At 43.9% G+C, this 26,574-nt stretch overlaps 2 protein-coding genes across 3 annotated transcripts in view; one reads left to right on the top strand and one right to left on the bottom strand.

Annotated features, from left to right (window-relative positions):
• The first annotated feature begins 9,765 nt into the window (after positions 1 to 9,765).
• Positions 9,766 to 26,574, top strand: part of SRD5A3 (steroid 5 alpha-reductase 3) — a 22,127-nt gene continuing 5,318 nt past the window's right edge. For both annotated transcript variants that reach the window (XM_017540253.2, XM_017540252.2), the window contains exons 1-3: positions 9,766 to 10,202; positions 19,704 to 19,846; positions 23,442 to 23,639. In XM_017540253.2, the coding sequence (XP_017395742.1) occupies positions 9,982 to 10,202; positions 19,704 to 19,846; positions 23,442 to 23,639 (562 nt within the window). In that variant the 5' untranslated portion in view covers positions 9,766 to 9,981. The remainder of the gene's footprint in view (positions 10,203 to 19,703; positions 19,847 to 23,441; positions 23,640 to 26,574) is intronic.
• LOC108312356 (60S ribosomal protein L37-like) lies at positions 17,093 to 17,448 on the bottom strand. Its single transcript, XM_037742599.1, has one exon. The coding sequence runs from the start codon at positions 17,424 to 17,426 to the stop codon at positions 17,133 to 17,135; it is 294 nt and encodes a 97-aa protein (XP_037598527.1). The 5' UTR covers positions 17,427 to 17,448; the 3' UTR covers positions 17,093 to 17,132.

Raw genomic sequence — 26,574 nt, 5'->3', positions numbered from 1 at the left:
ATTGCCTGGTCTCAAACTGCTGGCCTCAACCAATCCTCCCATCTTGACTTTCCAACATATGGGGATTACAAGTGTGAGCCACAGCACCTGGCCCACCTATTTCTTTTTTAGAAGTTCTATTTGAGGCCGGGCACGGTGGCTACACCTGCAATTCCAGCACTTTGGGAGGCTCGGACAGGAAGATCGCTTGAGGTCAGGTGTTTAAGACCAGCCTGGCCAACATGGCAAAACCCTGTCTCTACTAAAAATACAAAATTAGCCAGGTGTGGTGGTGGGTGCCTGTAATCCTCTCTACTCAGGAGGCTGAGACAGGAGAATGGCTTGACCCTGGGAGGTGAAGCCTGCAATGAGCCAAGTTAGCTCCACGGCACTCCGGCCTGGGTGACAGAGCAAGACTCCGTCTTAAAAAAAAAAAAAAAGTTATATTTGGATAAAGTTGCCTGGTCTTTTCCTAATAGTGCACTCACTGCTAGGGTTTTAAATTCTCCTAGTGTGCCTTTGATCATTTTGAATATATTTATTTTATATTCTTTCCCACTGTCATTCAGTTATCTCAGTTTCTTAGTACCACGTATTCTGATTTTTATCCCTCATAGAAGATCACTTTTCCATGAGTTCTGTGCCTTTTTAGGAACTCATCTTTAATGTGAGGTTTTTTTTGTCTTTCTCTCTGACCATCTTTTCCAAGTGGTTTGGCATTTGCTTGTGCTAGACAGAACTATCAAAAGCCTAGACTGATATTCATGTTACCTTCTCACCTGAGAAAGATGACTAATGACAGAACCAGAAACCAGGAAGTAAGATCTGAGGTAAACAACCAGAGAGCAGAGAGGGTGACATTTTTCCCCTTCCCAAAGCCCAAGCTGCTACAGACAAGCCATTTTTAAACTCTACCTCTGCCAGTGAGTAGAGTTTTTTCTAACTCAGATTTATACATTTTTTAAATCAGAAGGCTTCAGATAAATCTTATAAACTTTGTATTATTGGTTTATGATATAGATGGTAGCAGCAGGCTATCACTCCTGCCATAAGAAATCGAAAAAAAAAAATAAGCAAAAACAAAAACCACATATTTTTTTTGAGATGGAGTCTCACTCTGTTGCCCAGGTGGGAGTGCAGTGGCACGATCTGCGCTCACTGAAACCTGCTTCCTGAGTTCAAGCAATTCTCCTTCCTCAGTCCCCTGAGTAACTGGGATTACAGGTGCATACCGCCACGCCTGGCTAATATTTTTTTATTTTACTTTAAGTTCTGGGGCACATGTGCAGATCATGCAAGTTTGTTACATAAGTATACACGTGCCATGGTGGTTTGCTGCCTCTATCCCCTCATCACCTACATTAGGTACTTCTCCTAATGTTATCGCTCCCCAATCTTCCCACCCCCTGCTATCCCTCCCCTAGCCCTCACTCCCCAACAGACCCTGGTGTGCGATGTTCCCCCTCCCTATGTTCATGTGTTCTCATAGTTCAACACCCACTTATGAATGAAAGCATGCAGTGTTTGGTTTTCTGTTCTTGTGTCAGTTTGCTGAGAATTAACGTTTCCAGATTCATCCATGTCCCTGCAAAGGACATGAGCTCATCCTTTTTTATGGCTACATAGTATCCCATGGTGTATATGTGCAACATTTTTTTTGTCCAGTTGATCATCGATGGGCATTTGGGTTGGTTCCAGGTCTTTGCTATCATAAACAGTGCCACAATGAACACATGTGTGCATGTGTCTTTATGATAGAATGATTTATAACCTTTTGGGTATAGGCCCAGTAATGGGATTGCTGGGTCAAATGGAATTTCTATTTCTAGGTCCTTGAGGAATCGCCACACTGTCTTTCAGCATGGTTAAACTAATTTACACTCCTACCGACAGGGTAAAAATGTTCCTATTTCTCCACATCCTCTCCAGCATCTGTTGTCTCCAGATTTTTTAATGATCACCCTTCTAACTGGAGTGAGATGATATCTCAGTGGGGTTTTGATTTGCATTTCTCTAATGACCAGTGATGATGAGTATTTTTTCATATGTTTGTTGGCTGCATAAATGGCTTCTTTTGAGATGTGTCTGTTCACATCCTTCACCCATTTTTTGATAGGGTTGTTTATTGGTTTTTTTTTCTTGTAAATTTGTTTTAGTTATTTGTAGATTCTGGATATTAGCCCTTTGTCACATGGGTAGCTTGCAAAAAATTTCTTCCATTTTGTTGGTTGCCAGTTCACTCTAATGATTGTTTCTTTTGTGATGCGGAAGCTCTGGAGTGGTTTTTGTTGTTTTTTTTTAAAACTTTTTTTTTTTTAAGATGGGGTTTCATCATAATGGCCAGGCTGGTCTTGAACTCCTCACCTCAGATGATCCACCCACCTCGGCCTTCCAAAGTGCTAGGATTACAGGCATGAGCCACTGCACCTGGCCAGCTCTGGAGTTTAATTAGATCCCATTTGTCTATTTTGGCTTTTGTTGCCATTGCTTTTGGTGTTTTAGTCATAAGTCCTTGCCTATGCCTATGTTCTGAATGGTATGGCCTAGGTTTTCTTCTAGGGTTTTTATGATTTTAGGTCTTATGTTTAAATCTTTAATTGATCTTGAGTTAATTTTTGTATAAGATGTAAGAAAGGGATCCAGTTTCAGCTTTCGGCACATGGCTAACCAGTTTTCCCAACACCATTTATTAAACAGGGAATCCTTTCCCATTGCTTGTTTTTGTCAGGCTTGTCAAAAAACAGATGGTTGTAGATGCGTGGCATTACTTTCAAGGCCTCTGTTCTGTTCCATTGGTCTATATCTCTGTTTTGGTACCAGTACCATGCTGTTTTGATTACTGTAGCCTTGTAGTATAGTTTGAAGTCAGGTAGCATGATGCCTCCAGCTTTCATAGTTATGTAGGCTCTTTTTGGTTCCATATGAAGTTTAAGGTGATTTTTTCCAGTTCTGTGAAGAAAGTCAATGATAGCTTGATAGAATAGCATTGAATCTATAAATTACTTTGGGTAGTATGGCCATTTTCACAATATTGATTCTTCCTAATCATGAGCATAGAATGTTTTCCATCTGTTTGTGTTCTCTCTCATTTCCTTGATCAGTGGTTTGTAGTCCTCCTTGAAGAGGTCCTTCACATCCTTTGTTAGTTGTATTCCTAGGTATTTTATTCTCTTTGTAGCAATTGCCAATGGGAGTTCACTCTTGATTTGGCTCTCTTTAAGTCTGTTATTGGTGTATAGGAATGCTTGTGATTTTTGCACATTGATTTTGTATTCTGAGACTTTGCTGAAGTTGCTTATCAGCCTAAGGAGATTTTGGGCTGAGACAATGGGGTCTTCTAAATATACAATCATGTTATCTGCAAATAGAGACAATTTGCCATCCTCTTTTCCTAATTGAATACCCTTTATTTCTTTTTCTTGCCTGATTGCTCTGGCTAGAACTTCCAATACTGTGTTGAATAGGAGTGGTGAGAGAGGGCACCTTTATCTAGTGCCAATTTTCAAAGGGAATGCTTCCAATTTTTGCCTATTAGGTATGATATTGTCTGTGGGTTTGCCATAAATAGCTTTTATTATTTTGAGATACCTTCCATCAATACCTAGTTTATTAAGAATTTTTAGCATAAAGCACTGTTGAATTTTGTCGAAGGCCTTCTCTGCATCTAATGATATAATCGTGTGTTTTTTGTCTTTGTTTCTGTTTATGTGATGGATTACATTTATAGATTTGTGTATGTTGAACCAGCCTTGCATCCCCAGGATGAAGCCTACTTGATCATGATGGATAAGTTTTTTGATGTGTTGTTGCATTCGGTTTACCAGTATTTTATTGAAGATTTTTGCATCCATGCTCATCATAGATATTGGCCTGAAATTTTCTTTTTCAGTCGTGTCTCTGCAAGGTTTTGGTATCAGGATGATGCTGGCCTCATAAAATGAGTTAGGGAGGATTCCCTCTTTTTCTATTGTTTGGAATAGTTTCAGAAGGAATGCTACCAGCTTCTCTTTGTATATCTGGTAGAATTCGGCTGTGCAAGGACCTGTCTGATCCTTGACTTTTTTTTGGTTGGTCAGCTATTAATTGCTACCTCAATTTCAGACTTTGTTATCAGTCTATTCTGGGATTCGACTTCTTGGTTTAATCTTGGGAGAGTATAAGTGTCCAGGAATTTATTTATTTCTTCTAGATTTACTGGTTTATGTGCATAGAGTTGTTTGTAGCCATCTCTGATGGTAGTTTGCATTTCTGTGGAATTGTTGGTGATAACCCCTTTATCATTTTTTTATTGCACCTATTCGATTCTTCATACCTGGCAAATTTTCGTATTTTTAGTAGAGACAGGATTTCACCATGTTGGTCAGGCTCATCTTGAACTCCTGACCTCAGGTGATCCACCCACCTTGGCCTCCCAAAGTGCTATGATTACAGGCGTGAGCCACCACACCCAGCCTCAAACACGTTTTAAGACACTGAAAAACTCTAGAAACAAAATCTAGAGTAATTAAATTCCAGAGAGGGAGAAGTCCTTCCTAGGAAATTGGCAGTCACTTCTCTTCTGTTGCTCTATCTGCAACAGGAATAAGAGTAAAGGTTGGGGTCTCTCTGAGGGAAAACACTGACTTCAATCTCTATGGTCCTTTTATACATAATGTCTGATCTATAATGAAAATGTATCAAATGTGAAGCACAGAATTGTGATCTACAAACTAAGGAAAAAAACACACTAGAAGCAGATACACAGATCACTCAATTAAACAGACATATGTAATATCTTTAATGGTTATGCATCTCATAACATAGCTTCCAAATACACAAAGCAAACTGACAGAAATAAAAGGAAAGATAGACAAATCCATAATCATTGCTTTGTATTAATATATCTCCCTTAGGAAATGGTAGATCAAGCAGACAAGAATACCAGTAAAGATAAAATCATCTCTATAAACTTTATGAAAGAAATCAGTGAAGAAAGGAGGGGCAGGAACAAAAATAAAGCAAGCTTGCAGCACACTTAGCATTTAGTCATTAGATCAGCTTGCTCTCTGACCCACTTCCTCATAGTCATTTGCCTATCACCTGAGGTCAGGAGTTTGAGTTGACTGTCTTAGAATCATGTAGACCCTAGATTATAGTTCTTTTAACTGCTCTGTAAACAAAACTTAAACATTATGCTACATTAAGTTTTCCTTCTGAGGTATGATTTCACAATCTTGTTACCCAGGCTGGAGTGCAATGGCGCGATCTCGGCTCACTGCAGCCTCCGCCTCCTGGGTTCAGGCAATTCTCCTGCTTCAGCCTCCTGAGTAGCTGGGATTACAGGCACGCGCCACCATGCCCAGCTAATTTTTTGTAGTTTTAGTAGAGACGGGGTTTCACCATGTTGACCAGGATGGTCTCGATCTCTTGACCTCGTGATCCACCCGCCTCGACCTCCCAAAGTGCTGGGATTACAGGCGTGAGCCACCGCGCCCAGCCATCAGTGAATATTTTTATGTGATTTCAGTCCTCTGAATCAAGTTTCAATGTATTGAAACTTGCTTTATGTTCCAGAATGTGGTGTATTTTGTAAATATTTATGTGTACTTGAAAGTGTGTTCTATGGTACTTGAGTATAGCATTTTGTAAATTTCAATGGAATCAAGTTGGTTAGTAGCACTCAAATATTTTATATCCTTTTTAAAAGATCAACAGGTTAATATGCCTACTGCGCAGTAACATACCGATACACTGAGACATCAGGTTTTACAGCAGAGAATTTAATGATCACAGGGTGCCAAGTGAGGAGATAGGAAGAGACCCTAAAATTCATCTCCCCAGGAAGTTCTGTGCTGGAGATTTTAAGGGGATAATGAAGGAGAAAGGGACTGCAAAACTGGTTTCATTGATTGGTAGGGTAAGGGGAGATGAAATCATCAGGATGTAGACACCGCATTCTTTGGAGAGTCAGCTTTTTGTGAAAATGGCCATACTACCCAAAGTAATTTATAGATTCAATGCTACCCCATCAAGCTACCATTGACCTTCTTCACAGAACTGGAAAAAAAACACCTTAAACTTCATATGGAACCAAAAGAGAGCCTACATAGCCATGACAATCCTAGGCAAAAAGAACAAAGCAGGAGGCATCACAAAGGGCTACTAGCCAGAATCTAAAAAGATCTAAAGCAGATTTACAAGAAAAAAAACAAACAAACCCATTCAAAAGTGGGCAAAGGATATGAACAGACACTTTCAAAAGACAAATATGCGGCCAACAAACATATGAAAAAATGCTCATCATTGGTCATTAGAGCAATGCAAATCAAAACCACATTGAGATAGCATCTCACGCTGGTTAGAAAGGCAATCATTAAGAAATCTGGAGACAACAGATGCTGGAGAGGATGTGGAGAAATAGGAACACTTTTACACTGTTGGTGGGAGTGTAAATTAATTCAACCATTGTGGAAGACAGTGCAGCAATTCCTCAAGGATCTAGAAATAGAAATTCCATTTGACTCAGCAATCCCATTACTGGGCATATACCCAAAGGATTATAAATCGTTCTATCATAAAGACACATGCACACGAATGTTCATTGCAGCACTGTTTACAACAGCAAAGACCTGGAACCAATCCAAATGCCCATCAATGATCGACTGGACAAAAAAAATGTTGCACATATACACCATGGAATACTATGCAGCCATAAAAAATGATGGGTTTGTGTCCTTTGTAGGGACATGGATGAACCTAGAAACCATCATTCTCAGCAAATTGACACAAGAACAGAAAATCAAACACCACATGTTTTCACTCACAGGCAAGTGATGAACAATGAGAACACTTGGGCACAGGGAAGGGACCAACACTCACAGGGCTAGACAGTGGAGGGGGGTGGAGGGGAGGGGAGGGGGGACAGTGGGGCGGGGACAGGGAGGATGGGAAGGGATAACACCAAGAGAAATGCCTGATGTAGGTGACGGGGGAGGGGAGATGGAGATAGCAAACCACCATCGCATGTGTGTACCTATACAACAATCCTGCAGGATGCAGGATGTGCACATGTACCCCAGAGCCCAGATACAATTAAAAAAAAAATTTACTGACCACAGTGTAATTAAACTAGAAATCAGTAGCAGAAAGATAAGTAAATAATTCAAAAGTGGTGGAAATTGAGAGAGGAAGTCATAATGGAAAATATACCTTAAGTGGTATATTAAGCCTACACATTGGAAGACTCCATATGGTTAAGATGACGATTCTCCCTAAACTGATTTTTGTAATAAATATAACCCCAATCAAACCCCAACATTTTGTGGAACTTAAGCTGATTCTATTAAACACATTTTCTTTAATAACAGTAACCTTTTATTATTTTATTTGAAGAAGTCTTACATATCTTTATTAGATTTATGCCTAGACATATATTTTATGCCATTGTAAATTGTATCTTTGAAACATACAATTTATTGTTTGTTGCTAAGAAAAATAAACGTACAATTTTCAGTTTGTTGCTGGGAAGTAGAAATAATATCTATGAACAGATTTTTATCTCCAGCAACCTCCTCAAACTGTCCTGTTAGTTCTGATACCTTATCTGTAGATGCCATTGGAGTTTCTATTATTGGAGTTTCCTATAATCATCAAATAATGACAGTGTTATTTCTTACTTTGCGGTCCTTATACGTTTATTTCTTTTTCTGATTTATTGAGATGGCTAGGGACTTAAAGCACTGACTCTAAGGGTGATTGAATTTAGATTCATATTTTGAAGGTAGAGCCAACAGGATTTGCTGACAGATTGTATTTAGGTTATGAGAGAAAGACAGGAATCAAGGTTGAGTTCAAGGTTTTTGGTGTGAGCAACTGGAAAAATGGCTTTGCCATTCTCACTGCAGGCAAGACCAATAGTTTTTTTTAACATATAGTTAATTAAATTAAGAAAGACAAAAATGCTGATATTTATTAGCAATAATATTACAGATGTTAGCCTGGTATTCCACTTTTGAAATAACTCACTCTAGTAAGGATTTACATTTACAAATACTCCCAGGAGAATTCGACTTACAGCTTTCTGTTCAGCCACTGCCATCTACAGGGGGCTTCTCTGAATATAAACTGTGCGTGCTGATTAAAATCCAAAAAATGTATGAGATAATTTTCCCCTCCAAGCCTCCCCAACCCTTCCTGCTTCCAACACACACACACACACACACACACACACACACACACACACACACACACACACATCCCTATCTTGTTTTCAATCTTTCCCCTGGTCAGAGAAACACCTACCCAGGAAACTGAGTCCCTGCAATACACTTAAAAGTAGCTTCTCTGGAAAGAAAAAGATCATGGGAAGGCCAACTGCATCTTCAGGAAGTTAACCTAAGAACAATAAAGAAACAATGAAGGGGGACTCCTACAAAAGGGACCCAGGATCACTGAACAAGGCCTCATTGTCCTAGCTAGAATGCCAGTTTCACCATCCTTTATCACCTGGCTGTCAAAGGATTGGGAAAGTCTTAGGTGTCCTTCCATAGAGAAGGAAAACTCTAAAAGTTTGCTCATTTAGCAATCCAAAGTCCCCCTAACCTACCCATCCTGATGTTTATTCAACACGCATTGGGGTATCTCATCGGGGTAAGGGTGATGAGTTGGCTACCTCTCCCCTCTTCCACTTCTCACCCATCACCCAAACTCAAGAATGTAAGCTCCAAATAGGCAGTGATAATTGTCTTGTAAACCCCTCTGCCGTCAGTATCCAAAATGATGCCTGTGACACAGTAGGCATACATTATCTCGGAATTAACATTTTAAAGGCTTTTAAAGATTAAAAAGAGCTAGATTTTCATTTATAGTAAATAAAATCAGTATTGTTTAAAATCAACGAGTCAATAAATAGCATTGTCACTACCTGAGATAAATGTTACAAGAAACAGTTGATGGAGTTTAAAAACTTTGCTTCTAAGTATTGGAACCCGATTGGGAAGGGACTGCCGGTTTTTTTTTTTTTTTTTTTTTTTTTTTTTTGAGACGGAGTTTCGCTCTTGTTACCCAGGCTGGAGTGCAATGGTGCGATCTCGGCTCACTGCAGCCTCCGCCTCCTGGGTTCAGGCAATTCTCCTGCCTCAGCCTCCTGAGTAGCTGGGATTACAGGCACGTACCACCATGCCCAGTTAATTTTTTGTAGTTTTAGTAGAGACGGGGTTTCACCATGTTGACCAGGATGGTCTCGATCTCTTGACCTCGTGATCCACCCGCCTCAGCCTCCCAAAGTGCTGGGATTACAGGCGTGAGCCACCGCGCCCGGCCTTGACTGCCGGTTTTTAAACAGAGTTTTTACCAGTATACTTTTTATTATTATGTACAATTACTTGTCTATTTTACATGTTTACATTATACACATCAACACATTTCCAGCATCCTAACACAATTATTCATTTTTGTGTGTGATCTTCCTTCTTTATGCATATATACACACATTCAGATTAATATAGCTGTTTGCAATCATAGCTATGTATTTTTATATCTTTTTTTTTTTCACTTCACATACTGTTTCCTAAACAGCTTTCCGCGTTTCTACACTCGTCATAATCATTGTGTCAATGACTGCATGATTTTCTAACATGTTAGTGTACCATAATTTAGCTAAATACGCCAAAGTGGAACATGTAGGGTTTCCATTTTTTGCATTGGAGATAATGCTAGTAAGATTGGCAGACACGTGGTCTCGTCTGCTTTGCGACTTTGCTTCTGATGAATCATGTTCTGGAGCTCCATTTCAGCATACCCGTGCCCAGATTAGGGACGGCGAGCGACTAGCTAGCACCCGAGCGACCGGAACCGGAGACTCCCGCGGCTGAGCAGGGAGTCCGGGAGGGGCTCCGTGCGTCCTCGCCCAGTGCTGCGTCACCGACGTCCCGCTAGGGTGAACAGGCGCGCGGCGCGCCAGTGGCCGCTCTTCAGCGGTCTGGCGGTGGAGGCGCAAGCAACCCGGAAGGCAGGTTCCCCGACATGGCTCCGTGGGCGGAGGCCGAGCTCTCCGCTCTGAACCCGCTGCGCGCGCTGTGGCTCACACTGACCGCTGCCTTCCTGCTGATCCTGCTGCTGCAGCTCCTGCCGCCCAGCCTGCTCCCGGGCTGCGCCATCTTCCAGGACCTGATCCGCTATGGGAAAACCAAGTGTGGGGGGCCGCCGCGTCCCGCCGCCTGCCGGGCCTTTGATGTCCCCAAGAGGTAACCGCGCCCCAGTCCCGAGCCGCGGTGGTCCAGGCGCGGAGAGTTCAGGGCGCCCCGGTTTAGGGGCAGCCGGCAGGGGGCAGCAGAGGCGGGACCCGGCCTGGGAGGCCCCTGCGGGTTCCGGGGCGCTGCGCCGCCCTCCCTGGACCGGCCCCGGCCTTGCCCGGGCCGCTGCGTGGCTCTCGGGGGCAGTGCCCAGCTGTCCGCGGACGCCGAGGGAGAGCGGAGCCGCGTGCACTCGGCCAGAGGAACGTGGACTGGTGGCCGCACCAAGGCTTTCCCTGGGGGGAAATGGTAATGCATCCGAATGTAGGCCTGGTCGCCAGGTGGCAAATTGAAGTCCCCTTGCCCGGAATTCTCCTCTTTCCCCTCTCTGCACTCCAGTGGCTCATAGTCTAATGAGCCACCGGGACTCATTTGTGGAAATAAATGCGGGCCGGTTCTTTGGCCTTGGCTTCCCCCATTTCTCTCCCTAGCCCTCGCAGTGGGGACAAAGGACTGAGTCGCTGGACCAAAGCCCCTAACCCGCACCTCGGCAGGTGCCCCTGGGGAAGGTGGCCCAAGGTGCACGTCTTAGGCAGGCCCCTCCCGAAGCTCTATTTGACTTTCGAAAGATTCCATAACCCAGTTCAGCGAAAGATTAAATCGTCAGGGTTTAAATAGAATCAGAGATTGTGAGACCTGTTGTAATTTTCTTCTCCTTTTTCCACTTTGAATTCAGGACATGGCTGTAAAGAGTCGGCCAAACACTATTCGAGATGGTAGAAATACAACAGTGCCTCTTAAGATGCATCTTAGGCCGGACGCAGTGGCTCACGCCTGTAATCCCAGCACTTTGGGAGGCCAAGGCAGGTGGATGCTAGAGCTTAGGAGTTCGAGACCAGGCTGGGCAACAACATAGTGAGACTCTCTCTCCTGAAAATACAAAAAAATTGGCAGGGCTTGGTGGCATGCACTCGTAGTGTCAGCTACTCGGAATGAAGGCAGGAAGATCATTTGAGATCAGGCATTGAAAACTGCAGTGAGCTATATTCATGCCACCGCACTCTAGCCCGGGCAACAGAGCAAGACCTTGTATTTAAAAAACAAACAAACAACAACAAAATAAAAAGATTAAAAACATCTGAGTTATCACTTGAAACATTCATAGACAGTGCCCCAGGTCTGCAGGCATCAAAGGGACAAGTATAACTTGGCTTCCAAAACGTGGATAATCTGCAAATTTTGGCTGTCAGAGAAAGATGTGTCGGGTGTTAACACAGAGAAGGGAGAACTAGGTCATTTTGAGGCACCCTAAAGGGGAGAAGGAGAAGTACGTGAAACAAATTGATCAAACCTCCTGTTTCCTAGAGACTTTTTAAGCAAAAATTACCTGACATCCCATTTGTATCAGGGTTGAGCCCTTTATTTATGTATGTATGTATTTGTTTATTTATTTATTTGAGACAGAGTCTCACTCTGTCACCAGGCTGGAGTGAAGTGGTGCAATCTTGGCTCACTGCAACCACCGCCTTCTGGGTTCAAGCGATTCTCCTGCCTGAGCCTCCTGAGTAGCTGGGATTACAGGCGGGTACCACCATGCCCAGCAAATATTTTGTATTTTTAGTAGAGACGGGGTTTCACCACATTAGCCAGGATGGTCTCGATCTCCTGACCTCATGATATGCCTCCCAAAGTGCTAGGATTACAGGCATGAGTCCCCACACCCGGCCAGTCCTTTTATGCTTCACAGCAATTTATCTTCTGAGTTTTGAGAAAGGTGCTAGTCTAGTGTACCCGTATTAAATGGCACCTGTAAAATCATTCCCTGAACTTGCATATACCCCAGCCGGTGCAACTCAAGTCTCAAGCAAAGAAAGAAACTTGGTGCCTTTTCCTTCTTCATTACTGTAACAATTGGTACTCTTTGGGCTTCTTGTAATTTCTGCTGTATTGTGAAATAATTTACACCTTTTTCTTCTTCCAGAATTCCCCAGTAGAACCTCCTGTAGTGTTCAGAAGATCTTCTTATTTTTCCTCTCTCTCTAAATTAAAACAGACATAAAAGGCACAACACATCCAGACCAAAAATGAAAGGCATTTTTATTGCGACAAAAAAAAGACAACTTGCATCAAAGCTGGCAGTGTCTCAAAAGAATTAATGCATGTATTACACTCCTTTTAAATGTGTGCCTCTGTTTATATGAAAAAGGGAGATAGAGTTGGGTAGACATAAGAATCTATGGCCTCTTTTTTTTTTGAGATGGAGCTTCGCTCTTGTTTCCCAGGCCAAAGTGCAATGGCACAATCTCGGCTCCCCACAGTCTCCACCTCCCAGGTTCAAGTGATTCTCCTGTGTCAGCCTCCTGGGTAGCTTTTTTCCTCTTTTGGCACTTTGCTTACTTGTAGCATTGTTTTCCAAGCCCTTGGAAGCAGGGGTAAAGTGGTTCTTATAAGATAATACAAGGTACTGAGTGAGCGCTCCCTTGATTAACAAACATTTGAGTGCTTACTTTAAGTCACAACTGCTCTAGGTTCTGGGGATACAGCAAACACAACAGACAATTCTTGCTCTTATGGAGCTTACACATGTGCACATACACAGAGGTTCAGGGGATCTGTGGATAGAATTCAGGGCAAACTTGTATTGGAAGAAAGTTATGTCTTTATTTTCGCTAACTAGCTGAAATTTAGCATTGCCTTAAGAATGAATATAATCTACAAACCACAGTAAAATTAGCAGTACCTGCAACTCTGTGATATAGTTTTTTAGATACATTAAGAATATTGATGATACCTCAAAATATTACTGTTTTCATCACTATGAGAATACTTTAGTCTTTCACCGCTAGATCTGGTTATTAGACACCTTAAAAAGTATACATATTACAGACCAGGCATGGTAGCTCACGCCTGTAATCCCAGCACTTTGGGAGGCTGAGGCAGGTGGATCGCCTGAGGTCAGGAGTTGGAGACCAGCCTGGCCAACATGGTGAAACCCCATCTCTACTAAAAATAAATTAGCTGGGCGTAGTGGTGGGTACTGGTAATCCCAGCTACTTGGGAGGGTGAGGCAGGAGAATAGCTTAAACCTAGGAGGTGTAGATTGCAATTAGCCAAGATTGAACCATTGCACTCCAGCCTGGGCAACAGGATAAAAAATAAATAAATAATTGGTCAGGCGCGGTGACACATGCCTGTAATCCCAGCACTTTGGGAGGCTGAGGTGGGTGAATCATAAGTTCAGGAGATCGAGACCATCCTGGCCAACATGGTGAAACCCTGTCTATACTAAAAATACAGACATTAGCTGGGTGGGTGTGGTGGCGTGCACCTGTAGTCTCAGCTACTCAGGAGGCTGAGGCAGGAGAATCACTTGAACCTGGGAGGTGGAGGTTGCAGTAAGCCGAGATTGTGCCACTGCACTCCAGGCTAGTGACAGCGAGACTCCGTCTCAAAAAAATAAAAAAATAGAAAATGAAAGAAAGAAAGAAATTACTATATTGTAAAGTTGCTTTTTAGTAGTTGCATTACTTACATGTCACTATAATTGGTTTCCTTTGTAATCCCTCTGCGCTTTACTTTAAGTTGTATGATATTTTGAGAAGGGCTGTAGCCTTCACCAAACTGCCAGAGGGGTCCATGATGGAGAAATGGTGAGAACCCCTGCTCCAGACTATAAACTTTTCGTGCGTTTATATTCGTCTTGTTTGCTACCATATCCCTAGTTTAACCCCTGACTGGTAATAAGGACGTTGGTCAATATGTTTTGAATGGATGACAAAAAGAGGTTTGAGATTTAATTAGTTAATTAAATAGACATTTACTCTAAGAGTAACTTTGGAAGAGATTTTTACCATCTCTTTCATTCATTTATTTAACCAGTGTTTATAGATACTGTGTGCCAGGAATTATTCTAGGCGCGTTAGAGCTTATTTTCTAGGAAGGCAGACAGTAACATGTCAATAAGTATTGTAAAACCAGCAAGATAATTTCAGATGGCTGTAAGTGCTTTAGAGGAAACCAGCAAGGTTATTTGATCATGAGCAAGACTGGAGTGGATGTGAGTGACAACAGAGAAGGATGGAAGGAGTAGGGGAGAGAGCTCCTCCTCAGGGCCTCGTAGCCTGTGATGGAGTTGGGCTGTTACTCTGAGTGAGTGGAAGCTACTGAAGGCTTTGTGTGGGTGGGGGGAGGCGTTGCATTGTGTGGTTTATGTTTTAAAGGTTGATTGGCCGTCATGTGGAAAAGACTGGACAAGAGGCTACTGTGGTGGTCCAGGCAAGAGATGGTGATGGTGTGCATTAGAGTGTTAGCATAATGGCACCTGCTGGTCTCATAGGTGGTGACGTTAAAGCATTTAGCACAGGGCCAGGCATCTAGCCAGAACTCAGTAAACATTAATTCCCCTCCTTAACCCTATAATGCCTCTGACTGGGGCCTGGAGACTGTTCCAGCAGTCAGCAAATTTTTTTTTTTTGAGATGAAGTCTTGCTCTGTGGCCCAGAGTGCCATCTCGGCTCACTGCAGCCTCCATCTCCCGGGTGCAAGCGATTCTCGTGTCTCAGCCTCCCAAGGAACTGGGACTACAGGTGCGAACCACCACGCTCAGCTAATTTTTGTATTTTTAGTAGAGACGGGGTTTTACCACGTTGGCCTGGTAAACTCCTGACCTCAGGTGATCTGCCTGCCTTAGGCTTTCGAAGTGCTGGAATTCCAGGCGTGAGTCACCACACCTGGCCAGCAAATATGTATTAATATTAAAATAGATGATGTCTTTTAGGCCCCAAACCATAGAGTAGCTTCCAACTCACAGTAAAAGCCCAAGACCCTCTCTAAAAGTCTCATTCCTTCTACCTTCCTGACTGTCTCCAGTTTGCCCCCTGTCTGGCTCTATTCCAGGTTTGAGGGCCTCTCTGCTAGTTTTCTCTCCTGTTCCCCTCTACCTGGAAAGGCCTTTCTGAAGATAGCCACATGGTTCATGCCCTCACTTCCTGTAATTCTCTTCAAATATCACCTTCTCAATGAGGCCCCTCCATATTTTGTTTGATATTATAATTCTGCCATCCCAGCAGTCCTGCTTCCTTTTCTGCTTTAGTTTCCTCAGTAGCAATTATCATCTGACATGCTATAAAATTTACTCTGTGTGTGTGTGTGCACATGGGTAAGCTCCATAAGAGCAAGAATTGTCTGTTGTGTTTGCTGCTGTATCCCCAGAAGCTAGAGCACTTGTGACTTAAAGTAAGCACTCAAATGTTTGTTAATTAAGGGAGTGCTCACTCAACACCTTGTATTATCCTGTAAGAATCACCTTAGCCCTGCTTCCAAGAGCTTGGGAAACAATGCTACATAAGCAAAGTGCCAAAAGAGGGAAAAAGGAGCGTGTCCAAAACAGAAGGCAGTGGAGATTTTCGATCTGCTTTTGGGGGCTCGAGCTGGGTCTTCAAAAACAAACAAGGGCTAGTCGGGTGCGGTGGCTCACACCTGTAATCCCAGCACTTTGAGAGGCTGAGGCGGGCGGATCATGAGGTCAGGAGTTCAAGACCAGACATGGTGAAACCCCTGTCTCTACTAAAAATACAATTAGCTGGCATACCGGAGCATGCCTGTGATCCCAGCTACTCGGGTGGCTGAGGCAAGAGAATTGCTTGAACCAAGACCCAGAAGGTGGAGGTCACAGTGAGCCGAGATTGCGCCACTGCACTCCAGCCTGGGCTTCAGAGCAAGACTCCGTCTCAAAAAAAAAACCACACAAACAAGAGCTACGAGTTGCTCTAAAGAATAGAAAAGGTACAGAGGGAAATCAAGCAAACAAAACAAAATGTGGGAATAAAAAGCAAAACAATATGCCTGTGAATCAAAAACACCATGACACGAGTGGAGCACAGCACAGTGTACCCTGGCAACTTACACAGAACTCACCTGAGTGATTTGCTTGACTTTAGATTTGTTATAAATTGCTACGTTAACATAGGGCTGGAAAAGCAAGTTCAGGCACACCTAGGTTGCATAAATGAGAGCACAATAGTATGATTTTAACTTCACAGTCATCAGCGCTGCCACTTACTGCGTGACCTTGGATAAGTAACTTAACCTCTCTCAGCCCTGCGTTTCTCACCTATGACATGAAGATAACTACATAAGCTTCATAGGATTGTTATGAAGATAAATAATCTTAACTGTTTGCCAGGCTCTACCTGGCACCCCTCACCCCCACAGCTACACTATTCTCTACCTAGTTACCAGAGGAATATTTTTTCACTTAAAAAAATAACGAAATATATGAGCAATGATTTCTTTTGCCAACTTTTTTTTTGTTTGAGACAAAGTCTTGCTCTGTCTCCCGGGCTGGAGTGCAGTGGTACAATCTCGGCTTACTGCAATCTCCACCTCCCAGGTTTAAGCAATTCTCCTGCCTCAGCCTCCTGAGTAGCTGGGATTACAGGTGTGTTTCAGCATACCTGGCTAATGTTTGTATTTTTAGTAGAGATGAGGTTTTACCATGCTGGCCAGGCTGGTTTCAAACTCCTGACCTCAGGTAATCTGCCCACTTCAGCCTCCTAAAGTGCTGGGATTACAGGTGTGAGCCACTGCATCCAGCCTTTTTTTGCTGCCTTTTAAAATTTTTGTATTGTGATAAAATATGCATAACTTAAAATTAACCTTTTTTTTTTGGAGTATACTAACTTTATTCTACAAGCGACAAGGGCTTAATACATGTTTTTAAAATAAGCTTACTTTTAAAAAATTAAGTACATTAGAGGAAACTGAAAAACACAAGAAGCAAAGAACAAAGTCACAATCACAAGCAGTTTATAGTTTGACACATTCTTCCAGGTCCTGCGTGTCTGTAGGCACAACATCCAATAAAATTTACCTTTTTAATTTTTTTTTTTTTTTTTTTTTTAAATAACAGAACATTTATTGCGTGACTAATCGGTGAAATCCTTAAGATGAACTGGATGCCGCAACAGCTGCCCTCTTGGGTTTAGGTGTTGTTCCTTCACGGAATCCATGCCTGAATCTGCGGTATACAGTTTTCAGGTGCCTTATTCGACCAGTCCCGGTGGTATTTCGTCTTTTAGCCTTGGCACTCCAGTTATACTTTCTCTTGCGCTTGGCGGGGTAGCCACATTTGCCGCAGGTCGACTTCTGAAGGTGGTAGGCCTTAGAGCCACAGCGGCGGCACAACGTGTGCGTCTTATTACGACGCTTCCCAAACGATGACGTTCCCTTCGTCATATTGCTTCTGCGACCGGGACCAGAAAGCTGGTTTTTTTAATATATAGTTAAGTAGCTTTAAAAACATTCATCCTGTTATCCAAATATCACCACTACCTATCTCCAGAACTTATCTATCAGCCAGAGGGATTCTTAGGGTTTTGTTCTGAGACAGAATCTTGCTTTGTCACCCAGGCTGGAATGCAGTGGCATGATCACTACTTACTGCAGCCTCAACCTCCCAGGCTCAAGCAATCCTCCTGCCATGGCCTCCCAAGTAGCTGGAACTATAGGCATCCATCACCACACCCAGCTAATTTTTTATTTCATTTTTTTTTCTTTTTTCTTTTTTGGTAGAAATTGGGCCTCATTATGTTGCTCAGGCTAGAGAGTTTTTTTTGTTTTGTTTTTTGTTTTTTGTGAGATAGAGTCTCTCTCTGTTGCCCAAGCTGGAGCGCAGTGGTGTGATCTCAGCTCACTGCAACCTCCGCCTGCTGAGTTCAAGCAATTCTCCCAGCTTAGCCTCTCGAGTAGAGACCGGGTTTCACCATGTTGGCAAGGATGGTCTCGATCACCTGACCTTGTGATCCGCCCACCTCGGCCTCCCAAAGTGCTGGGATTACAGGCATGAGCCACCGCGCCTGGCCTCTCTTCAAATATTTTAAGAGATGTTGTGTGGAATTAAAATTCTTGTTCTGTGTGGCCAGAGATGGCAAATCCAGTGATTTTATTTATTTAAGACACAGGGTCTTGCTGTATTGCCCAGGCTGGAATGCAGAGGCAGGATCATAGCTCACTATAACCTCAAACTCCTGGCCTCAAGGGATCTTCCCACCTTGCAATCCCAAAGCCCTGGGATTACAGGCATGTGTCACCGTGCCTGGCCAGTGATAGAATTTGCTAACAGTAATTGGCAAAGTGGAGGGGATTGCCATGGAATGATCGGATTGGATCAGAGTTTATCAGACATGATCTCAGGGGCTGTGCATTCTCTTACAAGCATATTCTGGACCATCTGGAGGAGCCCCTGAGTTTATGTTTAATCCTCTTTTGGCTCCAGGTTGCCTTTTATTGTCATACACCAATGAGAAAAAGAAAAGAAGGAGTGGGATTTAATATATACATGATGCGCTGAAGACCAAGGAAAGCCAGGTGACCACCAGGCACCCCACAGAGTCAGAAAGGTTTCAAATTGAATAGAAAAAAATAGAAAGTAAAGCGACCTCAAAAGAACCCAAGAGGGGCTGACATGGTGGCTCACACCTGTAATCCCAGCACTTTGGGAAGCCAATGTGGAAGGGATCTCTTGAGCCCAGGAGTTTGAGACCAACCTGGGGCAACATAGGGAGATCCCGTCTCTATAAAAAATTTAAAAATTCGTCAGGCATGGTGGACTACTACTCGCCTGTGGTCCCAGCTACTTGGAAAGCTGAGGTGCGAGGATCACTTGAGCCTGGGAGGTCAATGCTGCAGTGAGCCGTGATCTTAACACTGCACTCCAGCCTGGACAACACAGCCAGACCCTGTCTCAAAAAAAAGAACCTGCGAGGCCCTAGGCCCTTGTGCCCTATTAGGTGATTTTTTTTGTTTCAGCAAATCAACACTATCTTTCACATTTAATTAACATTGCTAATTTCAGCTGCATCGGTTTTGTGGTCCTACTTGTATTTAGTTTGTAGGTGTGTTGATTGCAAAGTAGGCTCTGTAGTTGTCTGAGAATTACCACCATAAGGAGTTAATACCTAGTTTTATGATTTTAGTATTAGTCATGTTACAATAAAAGTAATTTAGGTCAAACCAATTCAGAAAAACACTGAGTCATGCATGAAGATCTTGCACTTCCTCTAGCCCAAGTGTCTGTGATTATGCAAATCGTGTGTAACAGTTGTGTGGTTATTACTGCAATATTGCTTGGGATATAGAAATCAAAATCTTTCACAGATTTGGCTTGTCTTAGCAACATCTAGGTTATCTTTGCAAGGGCCTGCAGCCTCCGTTTTGGGAATTTGAGTCCAATTCTGTTACCCAGCAATCAGAGAGATTGCTAACTAAACTTTATTCTAAGTTTAACACAGTCGGTTTTGTTCTTGTGAACCTCAGAGATGCCTTTTTCCTGAAAGTTAACTTATCCCATTATTTGAAAGGAAATTTTAAAAATCTGAACACCTACAGGATTCAGATCCTATTAAAAAGCAAAAGTGTACTTTGGGAATGGAGGAGTGGTAAAAATAATCTTCCCTTATAATGGCTTAAAGTGGATCTACCCTACTTATTGCCTCACTTGTTTTCTTTTTGCAGATATTTTTACCACTTCTATATCATCTCGGTGCTGTGGAATGGCTTCCTGCTTTGGTGCCTTACTCAGTCTCTATTCCTGGGAGCACCTTTTCCAAGCTGGCTTCATGGCTTGCTCAGAATTCTCGGGGCGGCACAGTTCCAGGGTAAGCACTCCCCAGGCTTATGACAACACTGTATCCTGTTCCTGTTGTTCCTGTCTACAAGGGAGCGGGTTTGGGGCATTTTGTCTCCTCTCTTAGGCACCTCCTCAGAAAGGCCTGGGAGGTGGAGGATGAGGGCAAAAAGAGCACGGTTCATTGCTGGATGGCCAAAAGAATGTCTTTAAGCCCTTCCCTGAGAAGGAGACAGAGGCGCTCCTGACTTTCCGGCAAGAGGTGTGCTGTGTGCAGACTGGCTGTCCTCCCTCTGGTATTTTTAGTGCTGTTGATAAGTTTTATAAAGAAGTCTTTACACAAAAGGGGCAAAGCTTTTAGGATCCATCAGGTTTGCCTGGAAACATTCATCATTTATACTGTTCCAACCAAAATCATGACTTAGAACTTCTGAAATGTGATTTTAAAATTACTTTTTCATTCATACCTGTAATCCCAGCACTTTGGGAGCTGAGGCCGGCAGATACTTGAGATCAGGAGGTCGAGACTTGAGATTAGAAGTTCGAGGTGGGTGGATACTTGAGATCAGGAGTGCCTGTAATCCCAGTTTCTCAGGAGGCGGAGGCAGGAGAATGGCTTGAACCCAGGAGGAAAAGGTTGCAGTGAGCTGAGATCATGCCACTGCACTTCAGGTGACAGAGCAAGACTCCATCTCAAAAAAAGAGTAAACCTATGTACATCCTCTTAAGGGGGACAAGATACATCAGTGGATCTCACTCCACTCATTAAAACTTCATCTCTTCGTTTGTATACTATGGAACTGGCTGGGATGTTTTGGTATTTGGGGAGTTGATGTGAGGATATGAGGAATTCTATTTGTTGTTTGCTTTAACTTGTTTCTAAAGAGTTAAAACTATGTTTCACACCTGTAATTCCAGCACTTTGGGAGGCGGAGGCAGGCAGATCACGAGGTCAGGAGATCGAGACCATCCTGGCTAACACAGTGAAACCCAGTCTCTACTAAAAATACAAAAAATAAAAAAATAACCAGGAGTGGTGGCACACGTCTGTTGTCCCAGCTACTCAGGAGGCTGAGGCAGGAGAATGGCTTGAACCCGGGAGGCAGAGGTTGCAGTGAGCTGAGATTGCACCACTGTACTCCAGCCTGGGAGACAGAGCAAGACTACGTCTCAAAAAACAAACAAAACAAAAAACAAACAAAAAACTAAGTTTCAACTCATTTAAAATACAAAAACAGGCAAAGCTAATCTGTGAATCTGTGCTAATAGAGGTCAGGATAGGGGTTGTCTCCCTTGGGAAGTTTGGGGGAGGAGTAGTACTGGGAAAGGAACACTAGGGGGTGTTGGTCGTGTTGTTTCTTTTGTTTGTTTCTTTCTTTTTTTTTTTTTTTTTTTAAAGAGGGGGGGTCTCGCTATGTTGTCCAGGCTGGAGTGCTGTGATATGATCATAGCTCACTGCAGTCTTTAACTCCTGGGCTTAACAGATCTTCCCTCCTCCACCTCCTGAGTAGTTGGAATTACAGGTGCACGCCACTATGCCCAGCTAATTTTTTAAAAATGTTTTTAGAGATGGGGGACTTGCTGTGTTGCCCATGCTGGTCTCAAACTCCTGGTCTCAAGTGATCCTCCAACCTCAGTTCCCTAAAGTGTTCTGTTTCTGGATCTGGGTGCTGTTATATGGGTGGGATTGGTTGGCTTAATTTGTAAAAGTTAGGCCAGGCGCGGTGGCTCAAGCCTGTAATCCCAGCACTTTGGGAGGCCGAGGCGGGTGGATCACGAGGTCAAGAGATCGAGACCAACCTGGTCAACATGGTGAAACCCCGTCTCTACTAAAACTACAAAAAATTAGCTGGGCATGGTGGCGCATGCCTGTAATCCCAGCTACTCAGGAGGCTGACGCAGGAGAATTGCCTGAACCCAGGAGGCGGAGGTTGCGGTGAGCCGAGATCGGGCCATTGCACTCCAGCCTGGGTAACAAGAGCGAAACTCCGTCTCAAAAAAAAAAAATTTGTAAAAGTTAATTAAGTTGTATCTTTATGGTATGCATGCATGTGTGGGTGTTTGTGTGTATGTGAGACTCATTTTTTAAAAGTGACTGGGCATGGTAGCTCACACCTATAATCCCAGTACTTTGAGAGGCTGAGAATGGAGGATAGCTTGAGGCCAGGAGTTCAAGACCAGCTTGGGCAACATAGGGAAACCCTGTCTCACACAAAGCCTGTCTGGGGCGGGGGGGGGGTCTCTTCATTCAAAGCATGCGTTTTTAATACTCAGGAGGCTGAGACAGGAGGATCATTTGAGCTCAGGAGTTCAAGGCCTGGCTATGCCACTGCACTCCCACCTGGGTGGAAGCAAGACCCTGTCTCAAAAATAAAATAAAGAAGTTGACACATATAATTAATCAAAAAATAAAAAAATAAAGAAAAACTAGGTGTGTTTTTTTAAAACCAGCTTTTCTTCAGATTTTTTGGGGGGCGGGGCGTGAAAGGCAGATGGGGAAGTAGATCTTGGGCTCAACATCCCTCTAAAAGTATAATTTCTTATTATAATTTCTTAGTGTAATTTCAAGAGTTTCACTCTTGTCCCCCAGGCTGTAGTACAATGGTGCGATCTCGGCTCACCGCAACCGCTGCCTCCCTGGGTTCAAGCAATTCTCCTGCCTCAGCCTCCCGCGTAGCTGGGATTACAGGCATGTGCCACCATGCCCAGCTAATTTTATATTTTGAGCAAAGATGGGGTTTCTCCATGGTCAGGCTGGTCTCAAAGTCCTGACCTCCGGTAATCCATCCACCTTGGTCTCCCAAAGCGCTGGGATTACAGGCATAAACCCAATATGCCCAGCCCAATTTCTTTTTTTAATATGGAAACAAATGCATAACTCTCTTTCTCTTCCTGTCTCCCTCTCTGTCTCTGTGGTGGCTGAGATGCTGGGGATCCCACAACTGGAGCCGCTCAGAGGCCTCCAGGAACTCTGACAGTTTGCCTCTGGCTGTCAGGGGCCAGAGACCCCCAGACCTCTTCACAGAGCTCTCTCTTTTTTTTTTTTTTTTTTTTTTTTTTTGAGACAGAGCCTCACTCTGTTGCCCAGGCTGGAGTGCAGTGGCATGGTCTCAGCTCACTGCAGCCTCTGCCTCCCGGGTTCAAGCAATTCTCCTGCCTCAGCCTCCTGAGTAGGTGGGATTACAGGTATGTACCACCACACCCAGCTAATTTTTGTATTTTTAGTAGAGATGGGGTTTCACCATGTTGTCAGGCTGGTCTCGCACTCCTGACCTAGTGATCCGCCCGCCTCAGCCTCCCAGAGTGCTGGAATTACAGCCATGAGCCACCGTGCCCAGCTGTTCCACAAACCTCTTGACTGTGATGTCCTTGAAGCCTTGAAGGCTCTCACACAGTGAAGCAGTGTAGGGATGGGTGTTTGTCCCAGCACTGTCATTAGCTTACTGTGTAACTGTATAATTTGAGTGAAGTCAAATTCCTTGACTTCATTTGGCCTATTTCTTCCTTGCTACCAAAAAGGAAGATGTTAGACGGGATTTAATACCCTGCTTTAATAGTTGGGAAAAACAAAACTTTGGATTAATCCCAGAAGAGATATGCTGACCCTGTCACCTTCTGAATTGTAGGAGGGGAGCTGGTGCTGTCTGCATTCTTAGTGCTCATATTTCTGTGGCTGCATAGCGTACGAAGACTCTTCGAGTGCCTCTACGTCAGTGTCTTCTCCAGTGTCATGATTCACATCGTGCAGTACTGTTTTGGACTTGTCTACTATGTCCTTCTTGGCCTAACTGTGCTGAGCCAAGTGCCAATGGATGGCAGGAATGGTGAGTGGGCCCAGCCCTGCCAGGACTCCCCGCCCTAGGGCGTATGAGGTGCCCTCGGGGCTTGTGCTCTGCTAAGCATTATGAGACATGCAAAAGTAAGAGACAGGCCCGGTGCATTTTGCATTTGAGGAGATGAGACTCAAATCAGTTTTAAAAGGCCAGGCACGGTGGCTCACGCCTATAATCCCATCACTTTGGGAGGCTGAGGCAGATGGATCACTTGAGGCCAGGAGTTTGAGACCAGTCTGGCCAACATGGTGAAACCCTGTCTCTACTAAAAATACAAAAATTAGCTGGGTGTGGTGGCACATGCCTGTAATCCCAGCTACTGCGGAGGCTGAGGCAGGAGGATCACTTGAACCTGCAGACGGAGGCTGCAGTGAGCTGAGATCGCACCACGACACACTAGCCTGGGCAGCAGAGCAAGACCTTGTCTCAAAAAAAAAAAATTTTTTTAAGCCAACATGCTCAAGGGGATATTCACCATAACTGCTAAAACCCATAAGCAGTAATGTCTTCAGTAAAAATAGCAAAGTGCCAAGTGTTCAGGGGGCTTGGTTTCAGGATGAAGAAATGGGGTGTGGGGTTTCCTGAAGGACTGAAGTCGGTGAACCTGTGTCAGGTTAGAATGTGGAGAGCGAGGGGGTATGGCCAAGAGCTGAGCAGGAAGGAAAGCAGAGGAAGTCGCCCCACCAAAGCCTCAGTTGCCCTGGGTGGTGCGTGAAATAAGGAGGGGAAGTTGTGGTGCAAGGTTAAGTCATAGAAAATGAGGGAAGGGTGGCTGGGCGTGGTGGTTTATGCCTGTAATCCCAGCCAGCACTTTGGGAGGCCGAGGCAGGCAGCTCACAAGGTCAAAAGATCTAGACCATCCTGGCTAAGTGGTGAAATCCCGTCTCTACTAAAAATACAAAAAAAAAAAAAAAAAATCAGTGGGGCGTGGTGGCAGGTTCCTGTAAACCCAGCTACTTAGGAGGCTGAGGCAGGAGAATCACTTGAACCTGGGAGGCAGAGTTTGCAGTGAGCAGAGACTAGGCCACTGCACTCCAGCCTTGGCAACAGAGTGAAACTCCATCTCAAAAAATAAGAAAAAGAAGGAGGGAAGAGAGGAGTGCTCCCACGGAGTTGGGATTTGCAGAGCGGGTGGGAACCCATTTTGTTGCCACTTAATTCTTGTGATTGTTCCATCACAACAGAGCTTTTCTTCAAGTGATGCTGTGGTGTTGGGGGTGGGGGGGACAAAGAGCACTGTGGTCAGTGAAAATTATGTTGTAGTCTCCAAGCTCTCACTAGCCAGGAAGAGGGAAGCCAAACCATGACCTTGTTGATGAGGAGGAAATGAAATAGGTTTTTTGTTTTTTGGGGGAAAGAAGGGATGTTTTAACACATATGACTACCATTTTTGTAAAAACAATGCATGACTATGAAGAATTCAAGTCACTTGGGATGATGGAAGCGAGTGTATAGTGCCGAGGTTAGTGACCTTGCAGCCTTAGTATCTGTCAGTCCAGACTCTGTAGGTCTGTAATGACCATCGTCTGTAAACCCAGGGCTCCATGTTTCCAGCTGCCCTGTCCCTCCTCGTAAATTCAGGCTGTGGTCTAGCGATTTCCAACACTCTGTGAGTGAGCTTCCTCCTCAGGTTAGATTTTGGCATGAGTGCCCCGTGAAAGTCATCTCTCTGTTGCTGTAGCTCAACCTAAGACCTCTGACAAGACAGTGATTTCAAAGGATTTATTGACAATCTTTCTCAATTCATGAATTATTGACTGGCTCCAGCCACTTAGCTAGCATCTCTCTGTCTGATTCCTCTGAACGTACTCCCCGGCATGTCTGTGGTGGCATTCCTGCCAGCCAGGACCGTGGGAGGGGGCTGACATTCCTGGTGGGCAATGCTGGTTCTCCTCCTAAAGGAACTTTGCAGGGCACTTGGTGGCCCCCAGCTTTCAGCATGTTTGTGTCTGTTGGCATTACCTGCCTTTCCCGGAGTCTCATCTACTGGCTGCATCTCAGCTTCTGCCTTCCCTCCTGCATAGACAGTCAAGGAAGAATAACCCACAAAAATAGCTTCCTAAGCACTCCTTTCTGAAGCTGTTTTCTGTTTCACTTCCTGGTCCTTCAAGGGGTCATCTGGGATCATTTGGGACAATATGGGAAAGTTGGTTTCAGTAAGTGAAAACATATGCGGCCATTTGCCAACTAAAGGGCGTGATAGAAATAACACAGGCTCTGGAGTCTGATGGGCCTGCGTCTGGCTCATTGAACTTCTCTGAGCCTCAGAGCCTTCATTAGTAATTACTGACACATACTGATTCACAGGGTTCTTGTTAAAATGAAAAGAAGACTATCTGTAAACTAGGATGTTAGCTCTGTAAGGACTGGGATCTTGCCTGACTTATTCCCTGCTTTACCCTCTGTGCCTACAGCAAGGCCAGGCATAGTAGGCACTCCTTAAGTAACTAATGAATAAACAAATAATGAAATACTGTGCAGAGCAGAACTTCAGGAAATGTGAGCCCTCCACCTGCCTCCCTTTTCCTGCTTTATAATTCTGGTGTTACTCTTCACAAATCCTTTTTCCCATGGGTCAATTCTCTGCATTTAGAGTAAGGGACTTGTTGAACTTCCAGACACTCTAACTTTTCATCCTGTCAGATTTAAAACTGTATTTTTTTAATATTTTGCTGACTTTATTTTTATAGAGACAGGTTCTCACTATGTTGGCAGGCTGGTTTGAAACCTCTGGCCTCAAGCAATCCTCCTGCCTGGGCCCCCCAAAGTGCTGGGATTACAGGTGTGAGCCACTGCACCCAGCCTGTTTTGAAATTATAAAAATATAACCTAGTAGTTAAACGTCTAAACTTGTAAACACTAAAAGACTATAGAAGAGGGCCGGGCGCGGTGGCTCAAGCCTGTAATCCCAGCACTTTGGGAGGCC

Source organism: Cebus imitator, unplaced genomic scaffold, assembly GCF_001604975.1.
Source record: "Cebus imitator isolate Cc_AM_T3 unplaced genomic scaffold, Cebus_imitator-1.0 Scaffold124, whole genome shotgun sequence".
Classification (NCBI taxonomy): Eukaryota; Metazoa; Chordata; class Mammalia; order Primates; family Cebidae; genus Cebus; species Cebus imitator.
Note: the sequence above shows the minus strand (reverse complement) of the source record. Positions and strands in the feature narration are given on the sequence as shown.

Bases quoted from the DNA above. Each gene is read 5' to 3' on its own strand.
- LOC108312356 (XM_037742599.1), bottom strand. From the start codon at position 17,426: ATGACGAAGGGAACGTCATCGTTTGGGAAGCGTCGTAATAAGACGCAC.